The sequence below is a fragment of the Pagrus pagrus genome (assembly GCF_965226575.1).
Source record: "Pagrus pagrus genome assembly, chromosome: 9".
Classification (NCBI taxonomy): domain Eukaryota; kingdom Metazoa; phylum Chordata; class Actinopteri; order Spariformes; family Sparidae; genus Pagrus; species Pagrus pagrus.
The window spans coordinates 19,958,487-19,980,222 of record NC_140193.1 but is presented as its reverse complement, the minus strand read 5'-3'; the positions used below and the strand labels follow the sequence as shown (position 1 = coordinate 19,980,222).

At 40.2% G+C, this 21,736-nt stretch overlaps 2 protein-coding genes across 2 annotated transcripts; one reads left to right on the top strand and one right to left on the bottom strand.

Moving 5' to 3' along the window:
• The first annotated feature begins 6,158 nt into the window (after positions 1-6,158).
• On the top strand, positions 6,159-15,476 carry pdzk1 (PDZ domain containing 1). The gene is made up of 8 exons (XM_084362512.1): positions 6,159-6,178; positions 8,712-8,921; positions 11,045-11,258; positions 11,718-12,050; positions 12,745-12,941; positions 13,020-13,244; positions 13,323-13,691; positions 14,920-15,476. Exons 2-8 carry the CDS (start codon positions 8,715-8,717, stop codon positions 14,962-14,964), a joined length of 1,590 nt encoding a protein of 529 aa, XP_084218638.1. The 5' UTR covers positions 6,159-6,178; positions 8,712-8,714; the 3' UTR covers positions 14,965-15,476.
• Positions 15,477-15,787: 311 nt separating this feature from the next.
• Positions 15,788-21,326, bottom strand: LOC311262793 (Golgi pH regulator). Its single transcript, XM_084362511.1, has 14 exons — positions 21,079-21,326; positions 19,929-19,988; positions 19,644-19,747; positions 19,448-19,554; positions 19,222-19,323; positions 18,845-18,965; positions 18,644-18,724; positions 18,457-18,566; positions 18,242-18,330; positions 17,212-17,304; positions 16,969-17,064; positions 16,533-16,622; positions 16,385-16,450; positions 15,788-16,207 (listed from the first exon to the last, which is right to left on the bottom strand). Exons 1-14 carry the CDS (start codon positions 21,118-21,120, stop codon positions 16,001-16,003), a joined length of 1,368 nt encoding a protein of 455 aa, XP_084218637.1. The 5' UTR covers positions 21,121-21,326; the 3' UTR covers positions 15,788-16,000.
• Positions 21,327-21,736: the final 410 nt, after the last annotated feature.

Below are 21,736 nucleotides of genomic sequence, written 5' to 3'. Positions count from 1 at the left end.
GCCCCCATGTGGTGTGTGAGTGCACCTCATGTCTTTGGAAGTTGGCTGAAGGATCAACACGTTGTCACCGGGCTCTGAAGTGATGACAAAGGTTCCCATCTGTAGAATATGTTACTATTCTTGTCTGTCATTTGCAAGAGCATTAGCCCTTCTTATTATATCCTGCTCATCATAATCAAAATCATCACCATTACTCCATAAACCTCTCCTCTAGAAGAAACTAGTTATAATAAAAATGTCTGTAATTCTCACATATCCTCTGGCTGTGGTTGTAAAATGGTCATCTGCATCACGACCACAATCACAATAACTTCAAGTAGCTTTAGTCGTCTAAACTTTACCAAATCTGACCCAGGTAATAAAATGCTGATAAGAATCATTGTTGTAATGGTCAGTATGTGTATTGAAAGGTTGTGACAAATAATGTAGTTCTGATGTCGGTAACACTAGACCTATAAAAGGTTCAAGTGTATTTTAGGAAAGAAATGACCGGCAACCTCTTCTCATTGTTTAAATCAAATCACCCATCGATCACCCACAGAGCGAGAGGGCACGGTCCACTCTGCATGACATATTTGAGGAGATTATGGAGGAAACCGGACCAGAAAGGCAAGTAGGAAGGCATCACAGCAACTTAATGGGTTCTTTTACATTTTATTGTTTCTGTAATCACATTTACATTTATACAAAAGCATGTTTGTTTTTGGCCAAGTACTGAGAGGCTCTCCCTGTTGAGTAGATACTTGTATAGCAGGCTAAAAAGGCTTTTAAAGCAATTATTTAAAAAAAGAAAAAGAAAAAGCTTTTCATGGGACAGAAGGTTATATTAAAAGGTTTTTGTTTAATATATATGTATGAGACTGTGTCCATTCACATATAGTGAAGGGCTGAATGACTTTTGAACTGTTCAGTCACTCGCTTATAAAGGTTGTGTCCTTGGCACAACAGATAGAATAAATAACAACAAGATGACCGATCAGTAAAGAAAATCTGTACTGTGCAGTTTGTGTGGCTGACTAAAATCTGTCAAATTTCATCACAAAGCCAAAGGCATGTCACTGTGCTTCATGTTTTAGAAAGAAGTGGGAAAACAGCAGTAACTTGTTAGATGTGCTCCAAAGGTGATGACCCAAATGCAAACACAACAAGGTAGGTAGGTAAGAGACAAAATGCGAGCTTTAATGATAGCTGAAGTCCATAAATCCAGAATCCAAGAAGCAACAATAGGCAAGTGAAAAGGCTGGCAACAAAACAGGAGAACTCCAATAACAAAAAGGGAGGGAAGACTAATAAAACACAGCAGAAACTAATAAGGCAATCAAAAAAGGCAGGAAGACCACAAAGACAGGAAGTAGAAAGGAAAAATCTACCAAAATAAAACAGAAAACAACTACATCAAAAAACCCATGACAGAAAGAAAGTGATTAGTTGTGACTGCACACATTAAAATATAGTATTTAATAACATTTAATGACAGAATGTTTTGTCTGCAAAACTGATTCCATCAATCAATGACTATTATGTCTAAATTATTGCAATGAAGCCCTCACCATCAATCACTTCCTCAAGCTTTTAATTACAAGGATTCAGTTCAGTCCGGCTGCACCATTGTGCTGGAGAATATGTGCCTTGGGCCTGGACAGGTAACACGCTTGTTTTCCTTCAAGGGAATGGAGACCGTCTCTTCTGTGCAACCTGTACACTGGGGAGGTTAAAATGCCACTGCTTTCTGAGGCATGTTATTGCTGTGGAGAGCGGGGGCTCTACCGCTTGGCCTCCGATTGCTCAAATGACTCCCAGAGAAAAGATAATAAAAAGGAGGGAACCATTATTTGAAGCGGCCCACCTCTAATCTCGCTCCTGGTCTAATTATCTGGCTCAGGCAGGTCATGTGCAGAGCCACTCAGCCCAGATAAACAGGCCATGTGAGGATGCCAATCAGGGTGAAGAGAGACACTAGTGCTCCCAGTCGAGTGCAGTAATCACAAACTGGCATGACGTGTTGATTACTCCAGTGCAGATGAACAGGTTGGAGATAATTGCTCCAGGGTGACACTTAACAGCTCATGTGTGTGTCTTCTGGTGCTACAATACATGCATACTTTCTGTAAACACCACTAGGATTAGGTTTCAGCTGCAAAACAGCAACTGAGGATTCACCAAGCGAGGCAGTCAGGGCATAAAAATATACAAACTTTTTTTTTTTTTTTTCCTGGCAAACACAAGGTGATGACTGAGGGTAATGGATAGTGAATGCATCAGTGCTAAGCCGAGCTGAAGAGAATTTCTGTCTCCTTCCTCTCACTTCATCTCTCCTCTGGTCGTGGCTCCTGGACCTCTGGGATCGATTGTTCAAACACGGTTCCAGGCCGGCAGTGAGTGTGGCTCCAGGGTTGAAGGTGTGTGTGTGTGTGTGTGTTTTCACAGGGGAGGTCAAAGCACCAAACCATCAACAATCCTAAGTGCCTGGATCTGGAGGTGCATACACCCGTATCTGAGTGTCTGTGTGCGGAAAAAAACACAATCCCCTCCCGATCCTGCACAGATTCTGACATTTCCTGTTGTTGTTCTCAATTTGTGACAGTCCTGCGCCATCATGTTTTTCACCTGAGTGCTGTGTGAAAACATACATATTCACTGAACTAGATATAGAGAGTAATCAATTTACTCAATTTGCTCTTTTACCTAAGAGGCTGTAATCGATATTTTCATGCGTATCAAATGACAATATGTGTACAGGGTCACTCATAGTGAAAAACTTACAGAATCATCACCTGAATCTGCAGCTCCACTTGCAGAGGTTCAAGCATTTTTCAGCTCGTCATTTCACTGTTATTTTGGTTCACTCTCACAGCTTTCATGGTGTTGTTTTCAGTGCAGCAGGAAGCATTTAGTAGCTGAGAGCCAAACATCCCCTAGGAGATGGATTTGAAGTTTGAATTCTCTATTTGTCTTTCATCACAGCGCTGTGCGTATGCTCTGTTTAGGCCTAGGCAAAAACAGCACTTACAGGGTTAGGAAAGCATCATGGTTTGGCTTAAAATACCTGTTTTGGACAGCACACTCACAGATGGAGATGCACCGACTTCCCGTGAAAAATAGCCTGTTTTTGTAGCCACGAACACTGCTCGAACTGTCCCCAGGTGTCCTCGAAAATATCCAGTGGTGTGACTCTGGTCGGCCGATTGGCAGCCTTGTTGGATATTATTACACCACCACCTTCCCCTCCACCTACTGCTGCGACAGTTGGGTAACGAGCATATAACGAGAACGTAACATGCCGCATTTGTTGCACATGTCAACCTTGGACGTATCTGTGGTTAGCAGAAACGTTAACTGCTAACACTATGGGTGGTGATGAATACGACAACAAAAGAGGCGGAGAGGGTGAGGAGGGTATTCATCAAACAGCAGGAAGAGGTGCGGTTGAGGTGAAGTCATCTGCTGGATAGCTTCAATTGTTGACTTTGAAAAATGTTCAGTTTTAATTCATCTGGTGGTGCAGCGACATACCGAGCTAACATTTACTCTGGCGATTGGGTTGACAAGTTTGCAAAAACAATTTAAAGGTTGTCATTTCAACTTGTGTCTGCTTTAAAGTGATGTTTAATGAGAGTGTTCCTGTATTGTTTTACATCACCACTTCTATATGACTGTACAGCATCAGCATGGGGGTGACTTGATACAAATTTCTGCAGACTGTAGAGGATGTTAATGGATATCATGTCGATCTTTCCACCAACAGTTATGCGCATCTGTCGATATACATTACTGTTGGTGGCGGTAATTCTCTTGTAAAGTTAGCAGTCTGCCAAAACGAGGAGGAAAAAGTAATAGTGCACTAATGCAGGTTTCAAAGCATCGACTAAAAGGCTTTTGCAAGTGCTTTATCAGGAAGGAAATGTTTGTTAGGCCTCATAGATACACAGAGTATGTTTTTATGAGAAAAGCTAAAAGTAAATGAAACCATGGCTTTTAACACACAATGTGCTTTTAAGTATAATGTTGTGGGATTAAATGATCTTTTGCGAGTAATATCACCCGTTCCTAGTTTTCAGTAATATTACTGCAGCTGCTAGCTGTCACTTAAAGTGACCACGCCCTTGATTATGCATAACTGTTAAACTTTAATATAATTTAAATTAATGAGTAAAAGTTAACCCCCATACAGTTTTCATAAATGAGGAAATCAGCTTATTTTTGACACATCACCACCAATAAACACACACAAAATAAAATGTACATGCATTAGCGCATTAAAAGTAAATAAACTGCACCTCTTCAACATAATAATAATATATTTCTCTGACCCAGGATGCATTGCAGGAGAATGTGCAGAGAAAACACTTCATGACAACAGTAGATGGCAGCAACATGTTTGGAAAAGCAACCCGGGTCTCACTCCAACAGACGGTCGTCTTTTAGGTCTTTAAATGGTGTTGATCCCCTCAGTCCACAGCAGCTACATCATAATTTTGACTCTACTTAATGTCAAAAGTGTTGTTATCACTGTCTAATTAAATGGCTTCACCCTGACTGAGAATTACAGTCTCCGACTCCTGTTATGAAACAGACCCGATCCATAAAAAAGCGTCTGCATTTTCAGTGCAGTGATTAACTTTTACTGTTTGCAGTTTTGTTATGCTTGGCTTTGGTGGAGATTTCTGTCACCTTTGTCCCATGCCCAGGATAGCAGTATCATAATAAACCTTTTATAACCGAAGGACTCTCCCATAGCAACCATAAACCTGGAGAGCTGAACTACACCCCAGCCTACCCTGAACCTGGTTCACCTTGTGGATGTTTGTTCAGAAAATAAATATTCATTTAGTCCACTCTAGTAGAGGGTTGTTCAAGTAGACTTTTATTATTGTTTTGCATTGACATGGACATTTATTTTGCAAGAGTTGCATCAAGGCAATAAGGTTAAACTTTAACCTGAGTTGACATTAAGGTGCAAGACTGGGAGCTGCTTCTTTGAATATTATCTTTTATATCAGCAAGTTTTGAGCAGCTGCTATGCTGACACATGTGAATAAGGTGATGTGCCCATTTTTAAGTGAGATATAGACAGCCACCGTCATTGTTTCTGAAATCACAGTGTAACTGTGGGGGGGTGTTGTTTTATTATCGGAAGAAAGTATCTGGGGACTAGCTGGTTAGCATGCTAACTTCAGAAGATATCTCTGCAGCACCATAAATAGTCGTCTTCGGCATAACATCAAAACTGTTTCTTTATTTCTTTACTTTCTGTTGATGATTTAATTTAATTATTGAATGTTTCAAACTGAAATTTTGACATAATGCACCTTTAAGTACGAGAAGGTAAAAATTTTACATAACCAAAAAACTACAACCTCTCGGGTGACCACAAAACACTCAACACTATCACTATGACAGCTAAACGCTAAAGCTATGTGTACCTAATAAAATGGCAACTGAGTGTACAGGTGTGAATATATAAGATGTGACTAAGATTTCTCCATGCTGGATAAATGTGGGGAAAAAACACCTCGACAGGTGATATTTCAGGTGATCTCTTTTTTTAATTGACCAGATTTCCAATTTTTAAGAAGTTGTGTTTTAATAGGTTTAATGGATTACAAGTCGACGGGACGTAAACTCGTAAGTTTTACTTCATTTTAAGATATGCTCCTGGTACACCAAGACGACCCAGAATTGTATTGTTTTCCTTTTTTCAAGTAGCTTAAAATAATGTGATACTGACAAGATCTGCAGTTGATTTAACTGTGCGTGCTCATTTTTGCTCACAAAGCTGAACCAATCAGAATTAAAGCAGCAAGATTTATGCAAATGAATATGCACATGATGCGTTCCCCTTGATCTACGTGCGGTGTTATAATAATTCCCGACATTGCTGATGTCCCCTTGCGTCATGTACTTTTGACCACCAAACAGATGACTGCTTCATGGTCAAATCTTCGTCCCTGAGGACAGATTGTACAAGCCGTCCCCTCCTGAGACATTCCTTACACGAGACACTGTTAAATAACTCAACCTTTAGGCTCACCTTTGGCCTGTCAAAGTCCCTGGGGAGAGAGGGAGAAGAGGGAGGGGGGAAGGAGGGGGAGGTGGAGGACAGGTTGAAGATACAATAGGTAACAGCTAAGCAGGTGAGCTCCTCCTTTGGACTGGGATACTGAACAGAGAAGAGCTGGTGAGTTTGATTTATAAAAACACTTATTTATATAGTTTTACCTGAGATCAAATAATCATTTAAGATATATAGCAAAAAAGTTTTGTATAAAGACCCATTTCAGATTGCTAAAGCTATCTAACATTACGTAGAGCGGTGGCTCCTGGGGGCCAGAACACCAACAGCGGGTGCCAAGATAAATCTGAAGGGGTGTTTTTCTGACTCTCTGCTAATCTTTGCTAGTTTATTAGTGAATGGTTCATTATTTTACCTCTTTAGGCCTTTGAAAACCTAGAGAACCTACCTACAGTAGAAAAAGCTTCCATTAACATAGATTCAACTGTTGAGGGTGAGCTGTGTTGATTTTGCGGAATAAACTTTTTTGAAGGCAATAATGTTAGCTTGCAGTGCATTTACATTATCTCAGTTTATACAATTATTTCTGATCATTCTGGTACTGATTCTGACGCTGGATGTATTAACTCCTGCGTTGTGTTTTTCAAATTAAAAACTAACGCACAAACATACACTGAGACAACACAGAAGGAGCTGTAGGACTTTAATATAACTTTTAGTATCTATTTACTTCTGTATGTCTGTCGGTCGGCGTGCACATCAGCTAATACACACACAGGCCAACAAACACTTCCTTTATGCTCATACGGAAGTCTAATAAGATTATCACATGGCATTCATAGTCCAGGCTGTCTTTTAAAGGACTCTCGTCACCACAGTCAGCTGTTTCTGCTATTAACCATTAACTGTCACTGCTGCACTGACATGAAAGATTAACTTTTCATCTGAAGCTACAGGTGTATGGGTGTTTAAAGGTGGGGTTACATTAAAACCAGTGGCGGATTGTGCCTATCAGAGCAGGGCCTTCTGTACCCCCCCCCCCCCCCCCCCCCCCCCCCCAAAAAAAAAAATTACTAACTAAAAATACATGGTGTCCCTGGCATTTTTAAGCTTTAGGCAAAATATAATTTTACTGCTCCATCTTCAAAATTGCGTTGTTCTAGTTATGCACACAGTCACACACACGCACACAGCCACACACACAGCCACACACACGCACACACTATGGGACATCAGGTAGACAGTCACTTTATGAACAATCATTTAACAAGTGTGTGGAAACAAAATGCAACCAGTTCAAGGAGATGCAACACTGTAGCAAAACCAGCAATAAAAAATCAGTTCCATTCACCGATGACGTTCACTTAAAGACAAAATCCATCCTCCTGTCCTTTTGGATTAATTTTTCAGTGACCCGGTCATAAAGCTGATCACTGGTTTTCAGATCCAAGAGAACTTGCTTTTCAATACCTATGGAAGCTAATGCAGAGGGTCGGGATTGTCCTGTTGTGTTCCTCGCATATGTTTTTATCCTTTTGAGGGCAGAAAATGTCCTTTCCATGGATGCAGAGTTGATCAAATTGTCAATCCAAATGTACACTCTCATTACGTTTAATGGTCAGGCATTCTATAAAGGATATAGAATACCCTGGATGGAGGATATTCTCCCCAGAGACACCGTAGAAAAATATCTGATTGGTTGAATGTTTTTTCCAACACAAAACCACTCAAATGCGCAGTGTATGGACAGAAAGCTACGGAAGCCCTAAAGGGCCATGCATTCATACACTTTATTTCCTCCGTTTTCCCATGATAACGAGTTAATTTCATTTGTTTTCTCGAGATCTCGAGTTATTATCTCGAAATAACAACTGCCGTTTTTCTGAGATAACAGGATCATTTTCTCGAGATCTCGAGATAACGAAACTTTGTTTTCCCGAGATAACGTTATAATTAATTCGAGATCTCGAGATAATGACTGTGATACGATAGGCCTGAGATTATGGAGACACCCGGGACCTCATAGCTGCTCAGCTATGTAGTTAACGACGACTTTATTTTATTTATAGAATTAATAAGATACGTTTCTTTTTCATCTGAGGATTCCAGGGCCTTCTCTGAATACCTTGAAGGCCTTGAAGATTCGCCACTGATTTAAACACATTTTGCGATTGATATAAACTAATTTGGTCGTATATGCAGCTAATTTTTTTTATAGCTAACAGTTTTGTCCCTGTAGCCATTACACTGAGGAATAAGTCATAGCTATATTTTGCACAGGTGATTATTTATTGCTGCTTTTATTTATTTACTTATCGGTTTTTTTAATATTTTATCCATTATGTACGTTTTTACAACCTAAACAAGTTTTACTGATTCATTTTGTTTTATTTCCTTTTTACTATTAGTATTTTAGTTCACTTCAATATCTTAGTACGATCTGGACCTGTAAGAACTTTTTAATTTGCCATTTTTTAATTTCCACTGTCCTAAGTTGGATGATGTGTGATATGTGCCTCTATGTTTTTCTATGTGTGCATGAGGACTCTACTGCAAACAAAATCTACCTCTGGGTACTAATAAAGTAACTTGAGCTTTAATTGTTTATAAACCGACTGCAGGTCAACTTGTGTTCACTTCAATTAAAAATTCCAAGAGCCACGTATAACTTCTGTATTCACCCTCTCCTCCATGTTAGGACATGGCTACGTACAGGCCGAGGGTGATTTCTCTAACCAAGAGAGCAGGTCATACGTTTGGCTTCTACTTGAGGGTGGAGCATGGCGAGGAAGGTCACCTGATCCGCTGCCTGGAAATGGGAGGTCCAGCTGAACTGGCAGGCATGAAAGATGGAGACCGCATCCTGCGGGTCAATGGAACGTTTGTTGATGGACTGCCCCATTCAGAGGTAGGCTAATGTAGCATTACTGCAGTGTGTTGAATCAATACTAACTCCTTGACTGATATGGAGCCCCATGAGTGACTAAATGTACTGGAGTAAAAGGTTATCAGACAAGTCAAAAATATAACTGAATACATCAATAAATACTACAGTTAAATACGCAATTAAGCGGAGTTTAAAAATACATGTAACGCTAAAACTTTTCCGTCTCCAAACAGTTGTTAAAAACAGCATCAAGCTGCTTGTTTGTTTGTTTTTCCTTTACCACCAATCAGTTGATAGAATCAAAATAATAGATTTGGCAGACATTTAATCATTCATTTGTTCCATATTTCCCAATGCTTGTATAATAATAATGAGATGGGCAAAACTATTTTAGCAAGCAACAACGTTAGTTAACCACGTAATACTGAAGCCAAGAACAGCTGTGCTTATTGTTTCCCGCCTTCCATGGAGGTTGTGTTATGTTGACTGGTTGGCTGGTTTGTCAGCAGGATTACACAAAAATACTGACCCCATGAAACTTGGGTGAAGAAAGACTGTTGGGCCTTGGCGGAGGTATGCACTCTACTGAGTGCCATTCTAGTTTTAAATGTGGTCACGAGTTGATTATGTCTTTATCGCTGGAAAAAAGCTTTGGTATCTTTATAAGAGATAAACGTTATCAAGAGAAAACAAAATGTTGTTCCTTCATATTACTTTTGATTTGTTGAAGTTTACACATAGATGACATCTTGACAACTATAGCAACTGATTTCAGCTGAAAATAGTGTTCATTTTGATCAAGTCTTCAGACTGTAATTTATACATACTTAACTGTTCCATTCAAACACTCATCAATGTGGGTAGTTTCTTTGACGATAATGTTTTTGGTTGTAGCCTACTGAACGGTAACACTTCCACCACTGTATGTAATCCTCTCCCTTACGATAATTAACTATAATGTCACTACCCTCAAATCAAATCACTGGGGACCTGATAACAAATGGCAAAGTCCATAATTCATCATTCACATTCATGCTCCACTCTTCTGAATCGAAAATATAATTGTTATATTACTTGTTATCTCAAGATATCGCCTTTAGATAACAAGATCACTCATCATTCCGAGAAGATCATCAAGATTATCTTGTTATAACTCATTATCACCCCAAAAATGAGCATTGTAATCTTGAGATAATGAAATAATTAAATCGTGATATCAAGATGAGTCTCGGGGAAAAAAGAAAATTGCAAGCAGGGCTGTTCTGAGGATAAATTATGTGAATATCGGCATCTGCAGAATATCAGGAATGAAGTAGTCCACATCTCGTTTTATTGTGGGCTTCAAAAAAAGATAGGTATATAACTTTACTTTAAGTTTACATGCTCTAATTCTCCAATAACACATCAGTTTTCTTATATTGTCCAGTGCTGCAGCTCTGTATTCCCCATCTGTCTGAAAAGCTGTTTTAGCTCCTGTCTCTTTAAGGCCACACCTCCGGAATACACAGTCTGCTCTGATTGGTCAGCTCACACATGCCTGACCCAGCACCGCCTACAACAACAGAGCAGCTGTGTAAAATCATTTATCACATGCCAAACTAGCCGCTAGGCAAATTATGCAAATGTGTGACATGATAACGTACTGTGATGTCACAAAATCACAGAATTAAAGGCGGGACTACTGACGAGGTGTTTCAGGAGCAGTGTTTTCTGTGGGAGAGAGGAGCTTCTGTTGGTGTGGACTTTGACCTTTTTAAATTTCAAGATCTTTTACATAACACTGAAGGAAAGGGAAAAAAGAAAAAGCACAATACGTCTCTTTTAATCTGACCTAATTATTGCTTATTTTTGCTTTTTGTTTTTACTGTCTTAGATTTACTTCATGTATTTCTATGCCCCATGAAGCAACTTGTGTCTCAATGGTGCTATATACATCAACTTGTTTCAACTTACTGGAGTTTAAAGAAAATATTTCATTATACAACTAACAGTATTATGCATTTGTGTATGTATCAAATATTCTGTTATATTTTTGACTTGTCTGCTAACCTTTTACTACGTTTGTCAGCTTTAGGGCTCCAAAAAAGTGATAGCTTTATGAGAGCTTTACAACCTCCTGTTATGTTTCTTTCCCCCCGGGACAGGTGGTGGACATTGTGAGGAACGGTGGAGCATCAGTCACGTTCCACATCCTGGATGAAGCATCCTACAAGCAAGCCAAATCAGAGGGAGTGAACCTGTCCGACCCTCAGAGCAAACCTGTTGTTAATGGTGTGGCCAAACATGCTCTGAAACCCAAACTGTGCTTCTTGGTGAAGTCCAGCTCAGGCTATGGGTTTTCTCTTCGTTCAGTCAAAGGTGAGCTGGGCAGACAGGAAGAGGCAATTCAGGACACTATTACAAAAAGAGGGGGTTTAAACACCTTCTTGAACACCAAATGACTGACACTTGCAACTACAGACTTTATGGATCATTGCAAAAAGTCTTTATTAGTAATTAGAAAGTGATAAACCCCAATAATAATCAATCAAGTTCTCAGATGTAAATGTAAAACTACTCATACGTCTATGGATTTCTCCTTTAATAAATGCATTTTGTTTTGGTTGCTCTCCAGCTCTTTTCTGGAAGATCTTTCAAATGGATTTACACAATCCAGCAGCTAAAAGATGTTCTTACTGATGGCTTTTGACTAACATATTAACTATTAGTGCATGATTTATTATGAGTGACAAAAAGTAGTCTCAGCAATCTCAGCTAAAATATATCTCTATATGAATAATTTTGCTTTTTTCCGACCTTCTATTCCATCCTCTCCAGGTCAGTCAGGTCTGTTCATGGCAGAGGTGATGCCAGGAGGCGTGGCCCACAAGGCGGGGGTCAAACTCGACGACCGTCTGCTGGAGCTCAACGGGGAGAACGTAGAAGACTATTCACATGATCAGGTGGTGGACAAGCTCAAGCAGGCAGGCAGCAGCATAATGTTTTTGCTGGTTGACGAGGAGACGGATGAGTACTACAAGAACAAGGATGTAAAGATTGGAGGGTGGTTAGCCACAACCAAGTATCTCCCACATCAGCCACGCATCATCGAGATGACCAAAGGACCGGATGGCTATGGCTTCCTGCTCAGGGAGGAGCCCAACCAAACAGGCAAGGCCAAAATCAATATGTTAATATTAGAAATAACAGGTATTTAAATGAAGATTCAAACGCAGAGAGGAGTCTGTGTTTTGACTATATGCTACTGTATGTGGAGGACTGATAATGCCAAAATCCAAAATAAATGGACAAATAAATGTCTCAGTACATCAGTATGCTATTAAATGTACCAAAAATGATATTGAACATTCATGCAGGCATTAATGTATAAAACATGACACAAACTGATATTTCTGTTTTAAATTGACAGACAAAAAGACAAATATTTAAAATATTATTTTGGGTGAATTTAATAGAATATTTACTTTTTTTTATATTTCTTCTTGATTTTTGTTTTAGTCCTCTAATTATTGCACTGTTATTCAGCATTTTTTTGATTATTGGAATCAGTGTTTTTTTGTTTTTATTTTTGAATCTGATAATAATAATAAATTGTCTTTCCAAATGTTCTACTTTGGCTCTGATGCAGAATGTAAACTGCTAAGTAACATAAGTATCATAAATGCTGTGGAGTAAAAAGTGCAATATTTGCCTCCAAAATGTAGGAGTGCAAGTTTAAAGTAGCAAAATTTAAATACTTAACTACAGTGCAAGTACCTCAAAACTGTACCTAAGTACAGTACTTAAGTAAATGTACTTAGTTACATTCCATTGCTGGTTTTGACAGTGTGCTTATTAACTGCAGGACACTTCTTCAAGGATATAGACAGAGGCAGCCCTGCAGAAAGAGCAGGTATGAAGGACATGGACAGACTCGTGGCTGTTGACGGGAAGGAGGTGGACAGTTTCAGCCATGAGCAGGTGGTGGACAAAATCAAGAAGGGTGGCAGCCACTGCTGCCTCGTAGTTGTGGACAAAGAAACAGAGCAAATGTATAAGCAGGTGAGTCAGGGTGCCAGTGACTAACTGTAATACAGACTGCAGACAATCTCTATAATGTCGTTGTTGTGTGCCTCACAGGGGAAAGTGTCTCCAATGCTTTTCTTTGAGGAGATGAGGGATTCCTGCTCACCACCCAGTTACACAGAGGCCATCAATTTACCAGCCCCTGTCCGACCTTCCACCCCTGCTCCGGAGACGAGGGAGTCGCTTAAGCCTAAACTGTGTAAGATGGAGAAGACCTCAGCTGGCTACGGCTTTCACCTAAATGGCATCCAGGGGATATGTGGACAGTACATCAAGGATGTAAGGATTACTGGCAATGCCCACTGTGTAAACATCATCATTTCAAAACAAAATGTGTTGAGACAGACTTTGTTTCAGGTGGTGAGTGGTGGAGCGGCCGACAGGGCAGGTCTGGAGGATGACGACATCGTGGTGGAGGTGAACGGAGAAAATGTGGAGCGGAGCAGCCATGAGGAGGTGGTGGGAATAATCCACAGAAGTGGTAGCTTCCTGGAGATGCTGGTGGCCAAAAAGTCTGTCTACAGCCACTTCACAGATAAAGGAGTGACCATCACACGCCAGCTCCTCGGGGAGACATCTTATGCCCAGGTCCACTCTGCAAACGTGCCAGAGACCAGCAGGGAGGAGAGACACGAGGAGAAGAGACATGAGGCAGAGGGACACAATGACGAGGAGACACATGAAGAGGCCAGACCCGAAACCCCTACTGAACCAGCGAGAGAGAGGGTGAGTGGTCCTCAGGTGATACTTATGTGTGTAGGATTTAGTGGCATCTAGTGGTGAGGTTGCAGATTGCAACCAACAAAATCGCCTCGCCTTCCTCTTCAGTGGCCACTAAAAACAACAAAAACTCAAAAAGCTCTCTCTGTAGTCAGTGTTTGGTTTGTCCGTTCTGGGCTACTGTAGAAACATGGCGGTGCGACAAAGCAGACTCCATTGACCACATTCACACAGCCACCATTTATCTTTGACGTCATGCTCAGGGTGGGAGGCTTGAATGCTGGGATAATATACTGCTGTGCTCCAGGTTGCAAGTTCTCTAAAGGGAGGGACACATTTTCATCAATTTACTACTTACAGATAATAAACTGTAAAGATGATGGATAGTGAAAATTTGAAGGGACATGGGGCCTTATTTAAAGGTAAAACAATGTATTTGATAACACATTAGCTAAAGTTAGCATTCAGCCACTGACTAACAAACATTACTGTTTTGATTTCATCCAGTGTGTTTTTCTTCTAGGCTTGTGTCCAAGATGTGGTTAGGGTTAGAATTTATGCCGTCCCTTTGCTATTGCACCGTGTAACTATCAAACAGTATTGTTAGCTAGTCTAAAGGAAGTGGTTTTAATGCTAACGTTAGCTGTTGGCTAACGGAAAGTAACAGCTTATTGAAAAATGTTGTTTGAAAAATGGGTCAGTGTCCCTCCGGATTTTCACGATACATCGTCTTTACAGTTGCTGATCAATATGAAAGTGGTTGAATGATAACTATTTGTCAGATTTTCTACTTTCATATAACCTGCAACCTGAAAAAAGCAGTCTAACATTCGAGCTTCCCACCTGACTGTGATGAGTGTGGAAAATGGATACCTGGAGACATTTAAGTCCCTCTCAGAATTAACTGGAGGAACTCAGGTGACCTTTGACCCATCATCAGGTCTAAATTTTAACATGTTCTGTAGCCTGCTTTGGTTTATGACCAAAGCTAATGACATTCCCATCAGACAAGTGTCGCACCATTAATGTGTGAATAAAATGAATTGAATTTAATGGATAAGAATTTACACACTGTTGAATACAACACAGTAATTGTACTGTATGTCACGTATAACCATAATCCAAGTTTATCTAAACCTCAACTCAAAAGCTGAAATAATAGTTTATAATTGTACCATCAGTTTTATTTGAAGTGTTATTTGTGACGGTGTATTTTATCTTCCCTTTCTTGTAGACCTCATCATCTTCATCTGAAGACAGTGTCGATGAGAGACTCTAGGAAGGCACCGAAGGACCTCTTGCCTGATTTGTCCTACATCCACCTTGTGTTGATCCACCTTTCTTTTTTTTTTTTTTTTAACAATCAGCTGTAAGTACTTCATACATCCAATTAGAAAAGGAGATGGAGGAAAAAACAGACCAAAGGAAAGACTTTTGAAATTCACTGCCACCATGTCAATCATAGCTGCACAGTGCCATGTGAAAAAGTATTGAGAACAAAACATGTTTATGAATGCATCCGTCGTCATTTGATGTGAGAATAGATCTACTCATGAATGAACCTGAGATTACCAATGTAATGTGTTCAATATAAACGCTAGAGCCTGCAGAACCTAAGCTAAGACTGTTAATGTTGCCAATAAAATGTAGAGTTTCATGTATTTGTTCTCTTTGCAAAGACTGCTGCCTTTATTTAATGCTCAAAAAATTAAGTGTTGTTCCCATTTCTGAAATGAAAGTAAATGAATGACAGCTCCCATGAACACAAATAAAAGAACACGTACTATCCGAGTAAATCTTTATGGGTATTTGTTCCCTATTAAATGACAAATCTCATTAAAAAGAACAGCCGCTTCAGGACGGAGATCACGTGTGACACCGTGATCTTTCCTTCATAAAGTCCATTGACACCTCAGTGAAAAAGAAGAAGGGATGTGCTGTGAACAGAACAGCTCCAGTGTGTTCAGACAAAAGAGTAAAGATCATTTTGGCCAAAATAATAAACATTTAAGAGCACAGAGAAAAGAAAAGTGGTTGCATTTATGGGTAAAACCAAATTCTTAATAATAATATTTGTTCTGTATTTTAATTGAAGAGTAGTCCACTTTCAAAGCTGTTTACTCACGTGCTCTGATAGTTCCCCATAGTTCCCCATCACTCGCACCCAACAATTAGCCATTCCTGATTCAGGAATAGGCAATCCATAGAATTATGTCCTATATATAAAAAAGCGATCTCTGGATATCTCTTAAATCCAGAGTCAAAGTCACACCAGTGGTCAGGAGTCACATCCATGTGGGTAGACATGTAGAGAATCACAGGGTCATGTGTTTCTCTGGCGCCTGCTTGTGGGCGAGATACAGGAAGAGGATGCTGGACAGGGCGCTGACCAGGAAGATGACGTCAAACCAGCGGTGGTAGAAGTTGAACTGCAGCTCTCCCAGAACCTCTGTCACGATGGAGCGATACTCCAGCGGCATGCTCATACGCATCAGCAATACAGATGATACAAAATACATCCCCTGAGACACAAAGAGAGAGAGAAAGTTTTGCTTCATCTGTTTGTAATGGAGGCTTTTAAGGGCCAAAACTAAATATATAAATAAACCTATAAAAACATGAATAAAATGCTTAAATAAATGAACAAATATAGAATATAATACAACGTTTAAACAAAAAAGTGTGCGCAACACACTCACCATGATCTGAGCGAGGACAAGCACGATGACATTGGAGGACTTGCTGCTTGATATCGCGTAGAAGAACTAAAAACAAACAGACGTACCACTCAAAAAATGATCATTTTCATTTGTAGCCATTTCACTGTGCGTCATGTGATACTTTTACCTTTGTGAGGGTGATGAGTAAGCCACGAATGGATGTAACGATTATGATTCCCACCAAGATGAAAGAGATGTGTTGGGACCAAAATTTTACCTGAGGGGGGAAAAAAGAGAACAAAAACAATATGAAAAACAAAGCAATGAAAAGAATCAGAGGCTGATAGCTTTTAATCTGCATTCATCATTTATTCATTAAAATTTTAACATGATGCCATCCTCTGTGAGTGTGAGCTATGTGAACTCAATCAAATAACCGTCTACGTGGTGAAAAGATTAAAAGCAATCATGACCAGCTTCACTGCTGAGAAAGCAGGCAGAGAGATGATAATGGGCCCGCGATTATCTTTACAGGAGGCCATGCAGCATGACATGTGACTGTTTCTGCAGGTGTGTGCCTGTGTGTGTGTGTGTGTGTGTGTGTGTGTGTGTGCGGATCTTACATCAAACTGGATGCCCAAGTAGTTCACTGTAATTTCAATGCCCCTCGTCACTGGATCTGTCTTTCCAACTCGATCGAACACAATGTTTATAGTGGCCTGACAAAACAAGAGGGATTTTAAGTTCAAATTTAATCTGTAATAAACAACACAAAAATTATGTATCATGGCTGAAGCACTCACAGCATCTACGGCTTAGTGTGAGGGAAAGACACAATGGCAGAATACAACTGTGGATGTTCTCACCATGAAGATTTTCCAAACACAATAGATGGAAAAGAAGTAGCCGAGGAAGTTGAAGTATTTCCCCTGGAATGTCTTTGAGTACTCAATTCGCTCCTAAGATAAGAAGAGATGGTGAATAATTAGCAAGAGGTCATGTGACGTAACACAGCATGTGGTGATATATAGAGGCAATAAACCTGGCTCAAATTACAGAAGGAGACATACTAAGCATTTAAAGGCCCAGTGTGTGGGATTTAGTGGCATCTAGTGGTGAGGTTACAGATTGCAACTAACTGAAACCCTTCAAAACGACTGGCCCCTAAAAACATGAAGATAATAAATATCACTGATTACCATTTAATCAAATGACCATGTGTGATGTGAAGGGGGTCCCTAATAGTACCAGAATGACAGAGAATTTAGTTGGAAGCTCTACTGAGCTCTTTAGCCTCTTCTGGCTTATTGTCCTTTTCTTTTCCCTCCGTGATGTTTGCTTTTAACCAGCTCTGTAATCTTTGACAGAACCACTGACCACACTGCCCACTCTAATAATCAACGGAGGTAGTGACACACACACACACACACACACACACACAACAATTGAAGGGAAACACAAACAAGCATCCACACCTGTACCCAGGTTAACAGGTGATAAAGCTCCAGATTGATAAGATTCAGCAAGTGAGAATTTGTTTTGGGAGATGGGCCTTTGTTGAATGATTATCAGGAGGGATGGACAGACCTTGACGGTCAAAGAAAGCACAGAGATTAGGCTTCAGCTGAGCCTTCACAGGAGTCATGAAACAGTGCAACTGTGCAAGTCGAGACACATTCAAAACTTTAAGCATGCATGAACCTGTAAAATCAGGTTTTTGGGGCACTTGGGCACCACAGAAATAAGTTGTGAACACAAGATGTGAATACTGTTACCTTTTGATTTGGCAAACCAGTTAGCAAACTGTTGCTCATTTACACACTCAGCAGTTACAGAGCAACATTGTAATTCATTTGGCGTTTTGTTTGAGTCCACTGTTTGTGTGTATGTGCTTACCTTGGTGGCTTGCAGGTCCACGGTCTCAAGAAAGAGTTGTCGACTCAGCTCCTCCAGAGCATCGACCTCCTGCTGGATCAGAGAGAGGTCTGGAGGGAAGAAGTTAAGGCTGATATCTGCTACAAATACTGCAGATCATTGGTACATAGGTATCTGGAAACAGCTAAAAAATGATGCCCTTTTTCAGTCTTATTCAATATAAGTATAAAGGATACTTTCGCTTCCCGTTTGTGTGGAGGTGACACTCTTGATCATGCCCCAGAATCCTGTCTGTTTGTTCTGGTCTTCCCCACGCTGGTACATCTGCCTCCGTGTCATGGCAATTCTAGACGCACAGAAAAAAATGTTGTGGCACAATAATTCATTTTATCTATAAAAAAAAATCATGTTTTGTTAACTGACCGTTTCTTCTTGCTGACAATCATGTCCATAGTCTGGAGCAGCCGTCTCTCCAGAGCAAGAATGTCGCTGTCTGTTACATTTCTGTGAAAATAGGAAGCATGATTCAGGATAGTAATGTGTGATGTTTAAGGCGACCCAGATTAACACTGTGTGATATAGCTGCTAAGGGTAAAATAAGAACAAACCCACAGCTGAGCTTACCTGAGGAAATAGGACATGTATGTGTAGGGACAGTTGACGGCACCAAACCCAGACAACAGAGCCATGAGTGTGACTCCAATCACACCAACACGACTGATTAGCTGCTCGATCGAGAGGATGCCTGAACAAAAGACAACAGAGTAAAAACCAACACAGCGTTGTTTCGCTTGCTTTTCAACACCTCTGTGCAGATAACGGACTCTAAATTATATTATTATTGTCATATGAAAATGTAGGTCATCTTACATTTTGGAAAATGATATATTTTGATGTGGCATAAGTGTTATCTTTTCCTGGTTTCAAAGGCTGCAATACAGTAAACTAATGCCATTTTCTGATGCACAGTCATAAATTAGAGGAGAAGGTTTCTTTCTCACCATGTTTTGGACTCAGGATGGGGAATGGGTCTCCCAACTTCCAGAAGAAATACATGAAGGTGAACCACACCATGCAAGCAAACAGAAGCTTCTGTCTCTGCACTACACAGACACAGACACAAAGCAAACAGCTTTCTGTTATACGACGTGTGAAATAAAATCTGACAAACAACATCATTAACTTGTGTCCGTCATTTTCAGTGGGCAGCTTATCAGCTATACTCACACAGGCGTATGTTGCTGACAACAAAGTAACCGATGTAGAAAGGCACCACGAAGATTAGAACCAGCAGTATCACATACAGATTCAACTTCCAGTGGAAATACCTGGAACTGTTGCAAAGACATATAAGGGTTTAAATTCTTCACATGCAATAAGTAACAATAAAAAAGGAGTTATATACCACACACAATGTACTTACCTACTACTTAAGGCACCCAGAATCTCGAAGATGATGAGCTCAAACATGGTACATGAAAAAGCAAACGTGATGGAGAAAACCACCTGGACGATGTACTGTCGCACCTGCCAACAAACACAAAAACACTCAAGACTGTTAGCCGTCTGTGATTGATGGAAGGCTTCTGCTCTGTTTGTGATGACCAGGTGGAGACTCTCATGAGTTTTTCTCATTGAGATCATTATAACATCTGGGCCTTTAGTCAACACACCCATCCTCGTGGTCAATAATAAATGAATGCATTACCTCATAATCTTTGAACAGCTGCCGCATGAAGAATAACCAGCCAAATCCAAAGAACAGCACCTGTGTTGGTTTACATGGGAATTATTTGGAAGAAGGACAGAAGGGAAAAATTACATCGTCACATTTTTCATTTAGTAAAGGCTCTTTGCAGAATGATACTTTTTCAGTCTGTGTTTCATCAAGCAAACAATTTTGAGTAAATTGAAAAACAAATTAGCCAAGGATCAAACAAGAGATTTAGCTCATGTCAAGTCTATGAAGAAAGATTTGCCATTTTTTGCCTGAATTCAAATATAGTAGCTTCAGGCAGGCCCGCCAACAGAAATGGCTGTGCTCCTGAAACGTTGAGTGAATGGGCCCCTCACCAAAATCTGCTTTGCTCATATAAATGCATGTGTGTGCTCTTTCCTACATAAACACATACAGTAAGTCTTATCTATTATCGAAATAATCCTCTTTCTCACAGGTAGTGGTGGCTCCTTCACTTGCGCTAGCTAGGCCTACCTCTTGGCTAATAACAGTAACTGTAATGTTAGCTTCCTGGCTATCGTTGTCCCCTCATGAGCCTGGCGGGAACAGTTTCCAGAGCTGACAGAATAAAGTTGGTTATAACATTATTATTATCTGGGTTTAAATCTCTTGCCAACACCCTCTTTGGGGTCCTCTCATAAAGAAATTCACACTGACATAGCTAGTAGTTAGGTTAGCTTACAGTGTTTGCCCACAGATTACTATTAACATTCTGAGAGGGGGTTTTCATTCTAGCTTACATTTTACAGAAGGAACATTAAATAAAATGTTATTTTTTATGTTTTAATACGTGATGGTGAGTTTTCTGGTTAAATAAAACTGGTTATCAGTGCTTATACTATGGTGAACAGGGGGGCTTAAGAGGGGGTTTCCTCCCCCCCCTTATGAGCAGCCCTGGGTCCTGCTGACTGTGGACAGTTAGCATGCTGACTGTTTTCAAGACGTCTTCAGCCATGTCACTTCTACAGGAAGCACCACAGCAACAACACTAGTTGGAGATCACACAGAACTGCGTAGGTAATAGTGAACATAACATTTGCTTACAACATGCGCTGGGTATTCTCGTTCAATGACAGACAGGCTATTCGTCGAGTTTCACAAGGGACAATTTAAAAGTTACCTGTGAGGTGAACATGATGACTGAGTCCACCAGAAACGACATGATGGTGTCTGTAAAACAACCTTTAGTCCGCAAAAAACTGATTGTACAGGTGCAGCGGGGTCGAGGGCCGTTTCAGTTCATGCTGATACGCAAAAATAATCAGGTTTGAAAAGTCTGAAATGTGTGTTATGTTGCTATCGAGCTCATTTTAGCAGCAGAGTAGATTCATGGCTGCTCAACTGTCAAGTTACAACGGTCGCTCCTGTGCGTACGTCACCGTGATGAGTCCGACAAACACACTTCCGTCGCAAAACTGTGACGTGTCACAAAAACAATTACAAATAAATCACAACATCGTGCACAAGATTAAAATATTCCGTAATATTGTAAAACATGTCTAAACTCATTGTAAATCATGAACTGAACTCGGTTGCTTTATTTAAAGCTGTGAGGATTTTTGAAGTGCCGTTGTAATTACGAGATTTACCCGCAGAGGGCGACAAAACAGCAAACTACAGTTTTTACTGCTGCCACCCATCACAGCACTACTACGACCACTACAGGTACATGTTTCTATTGTTTAATGTGAAGACTTTTATGAGTTTGACAGAAAACTCATTTTTTAAGACTTTGACAAAGTCAATTTCAAGATTTGAGACTGTCTCAGCCTTTTTTT

Excerpts from the sequence above, each read along its gene's own strand:
- pdzk1 (XM_084362512.1), top strand. The coding sequence starts at position 8,715 with ATGGCTACGTACAGGCCGAGGGTGATTTCTCTAACCAAGAGAGCAGGT. Across the intron at positions 12,051-12,744 it reads GGAGGAGCCCAACCAAACAG|GACACTTCTTCAAGGATATA; the intron begins GCAAGGCCAAAA and ends TATTAACTGCAG. Across the intron at positions 12,942-13,019 it reads CAGAGCAAATGTATAAGCAG|GGGAAAGTGTCTCCAATGCT; the intron begins GTGAGTCAGGGT and ends TGTGCCTCACAG.
- LOC311262793 (XM_084362511.1), bottom strand. The coding sequence starts at position 21,120 with ATGTCGTTTCTGGTGGACTCAGTCATCATGTTCACCTCACAG. Across the intron at positions 19,324-19,447 it reads TGTCAGCAACATACGCCTGT|TGCAGAGACAGAAGCTTCTG; the intron begins GTGAGTATAGCT and ends GTGTCTGTGTAG. Across the intron at positions 18,567-18,643 it reads ATTGTCAGCAAGAAGAAACG|AATTGCCATGACACGGAGGC; the intron begins GTCAGTTAACAA and ends CTGTGCGTCTAG.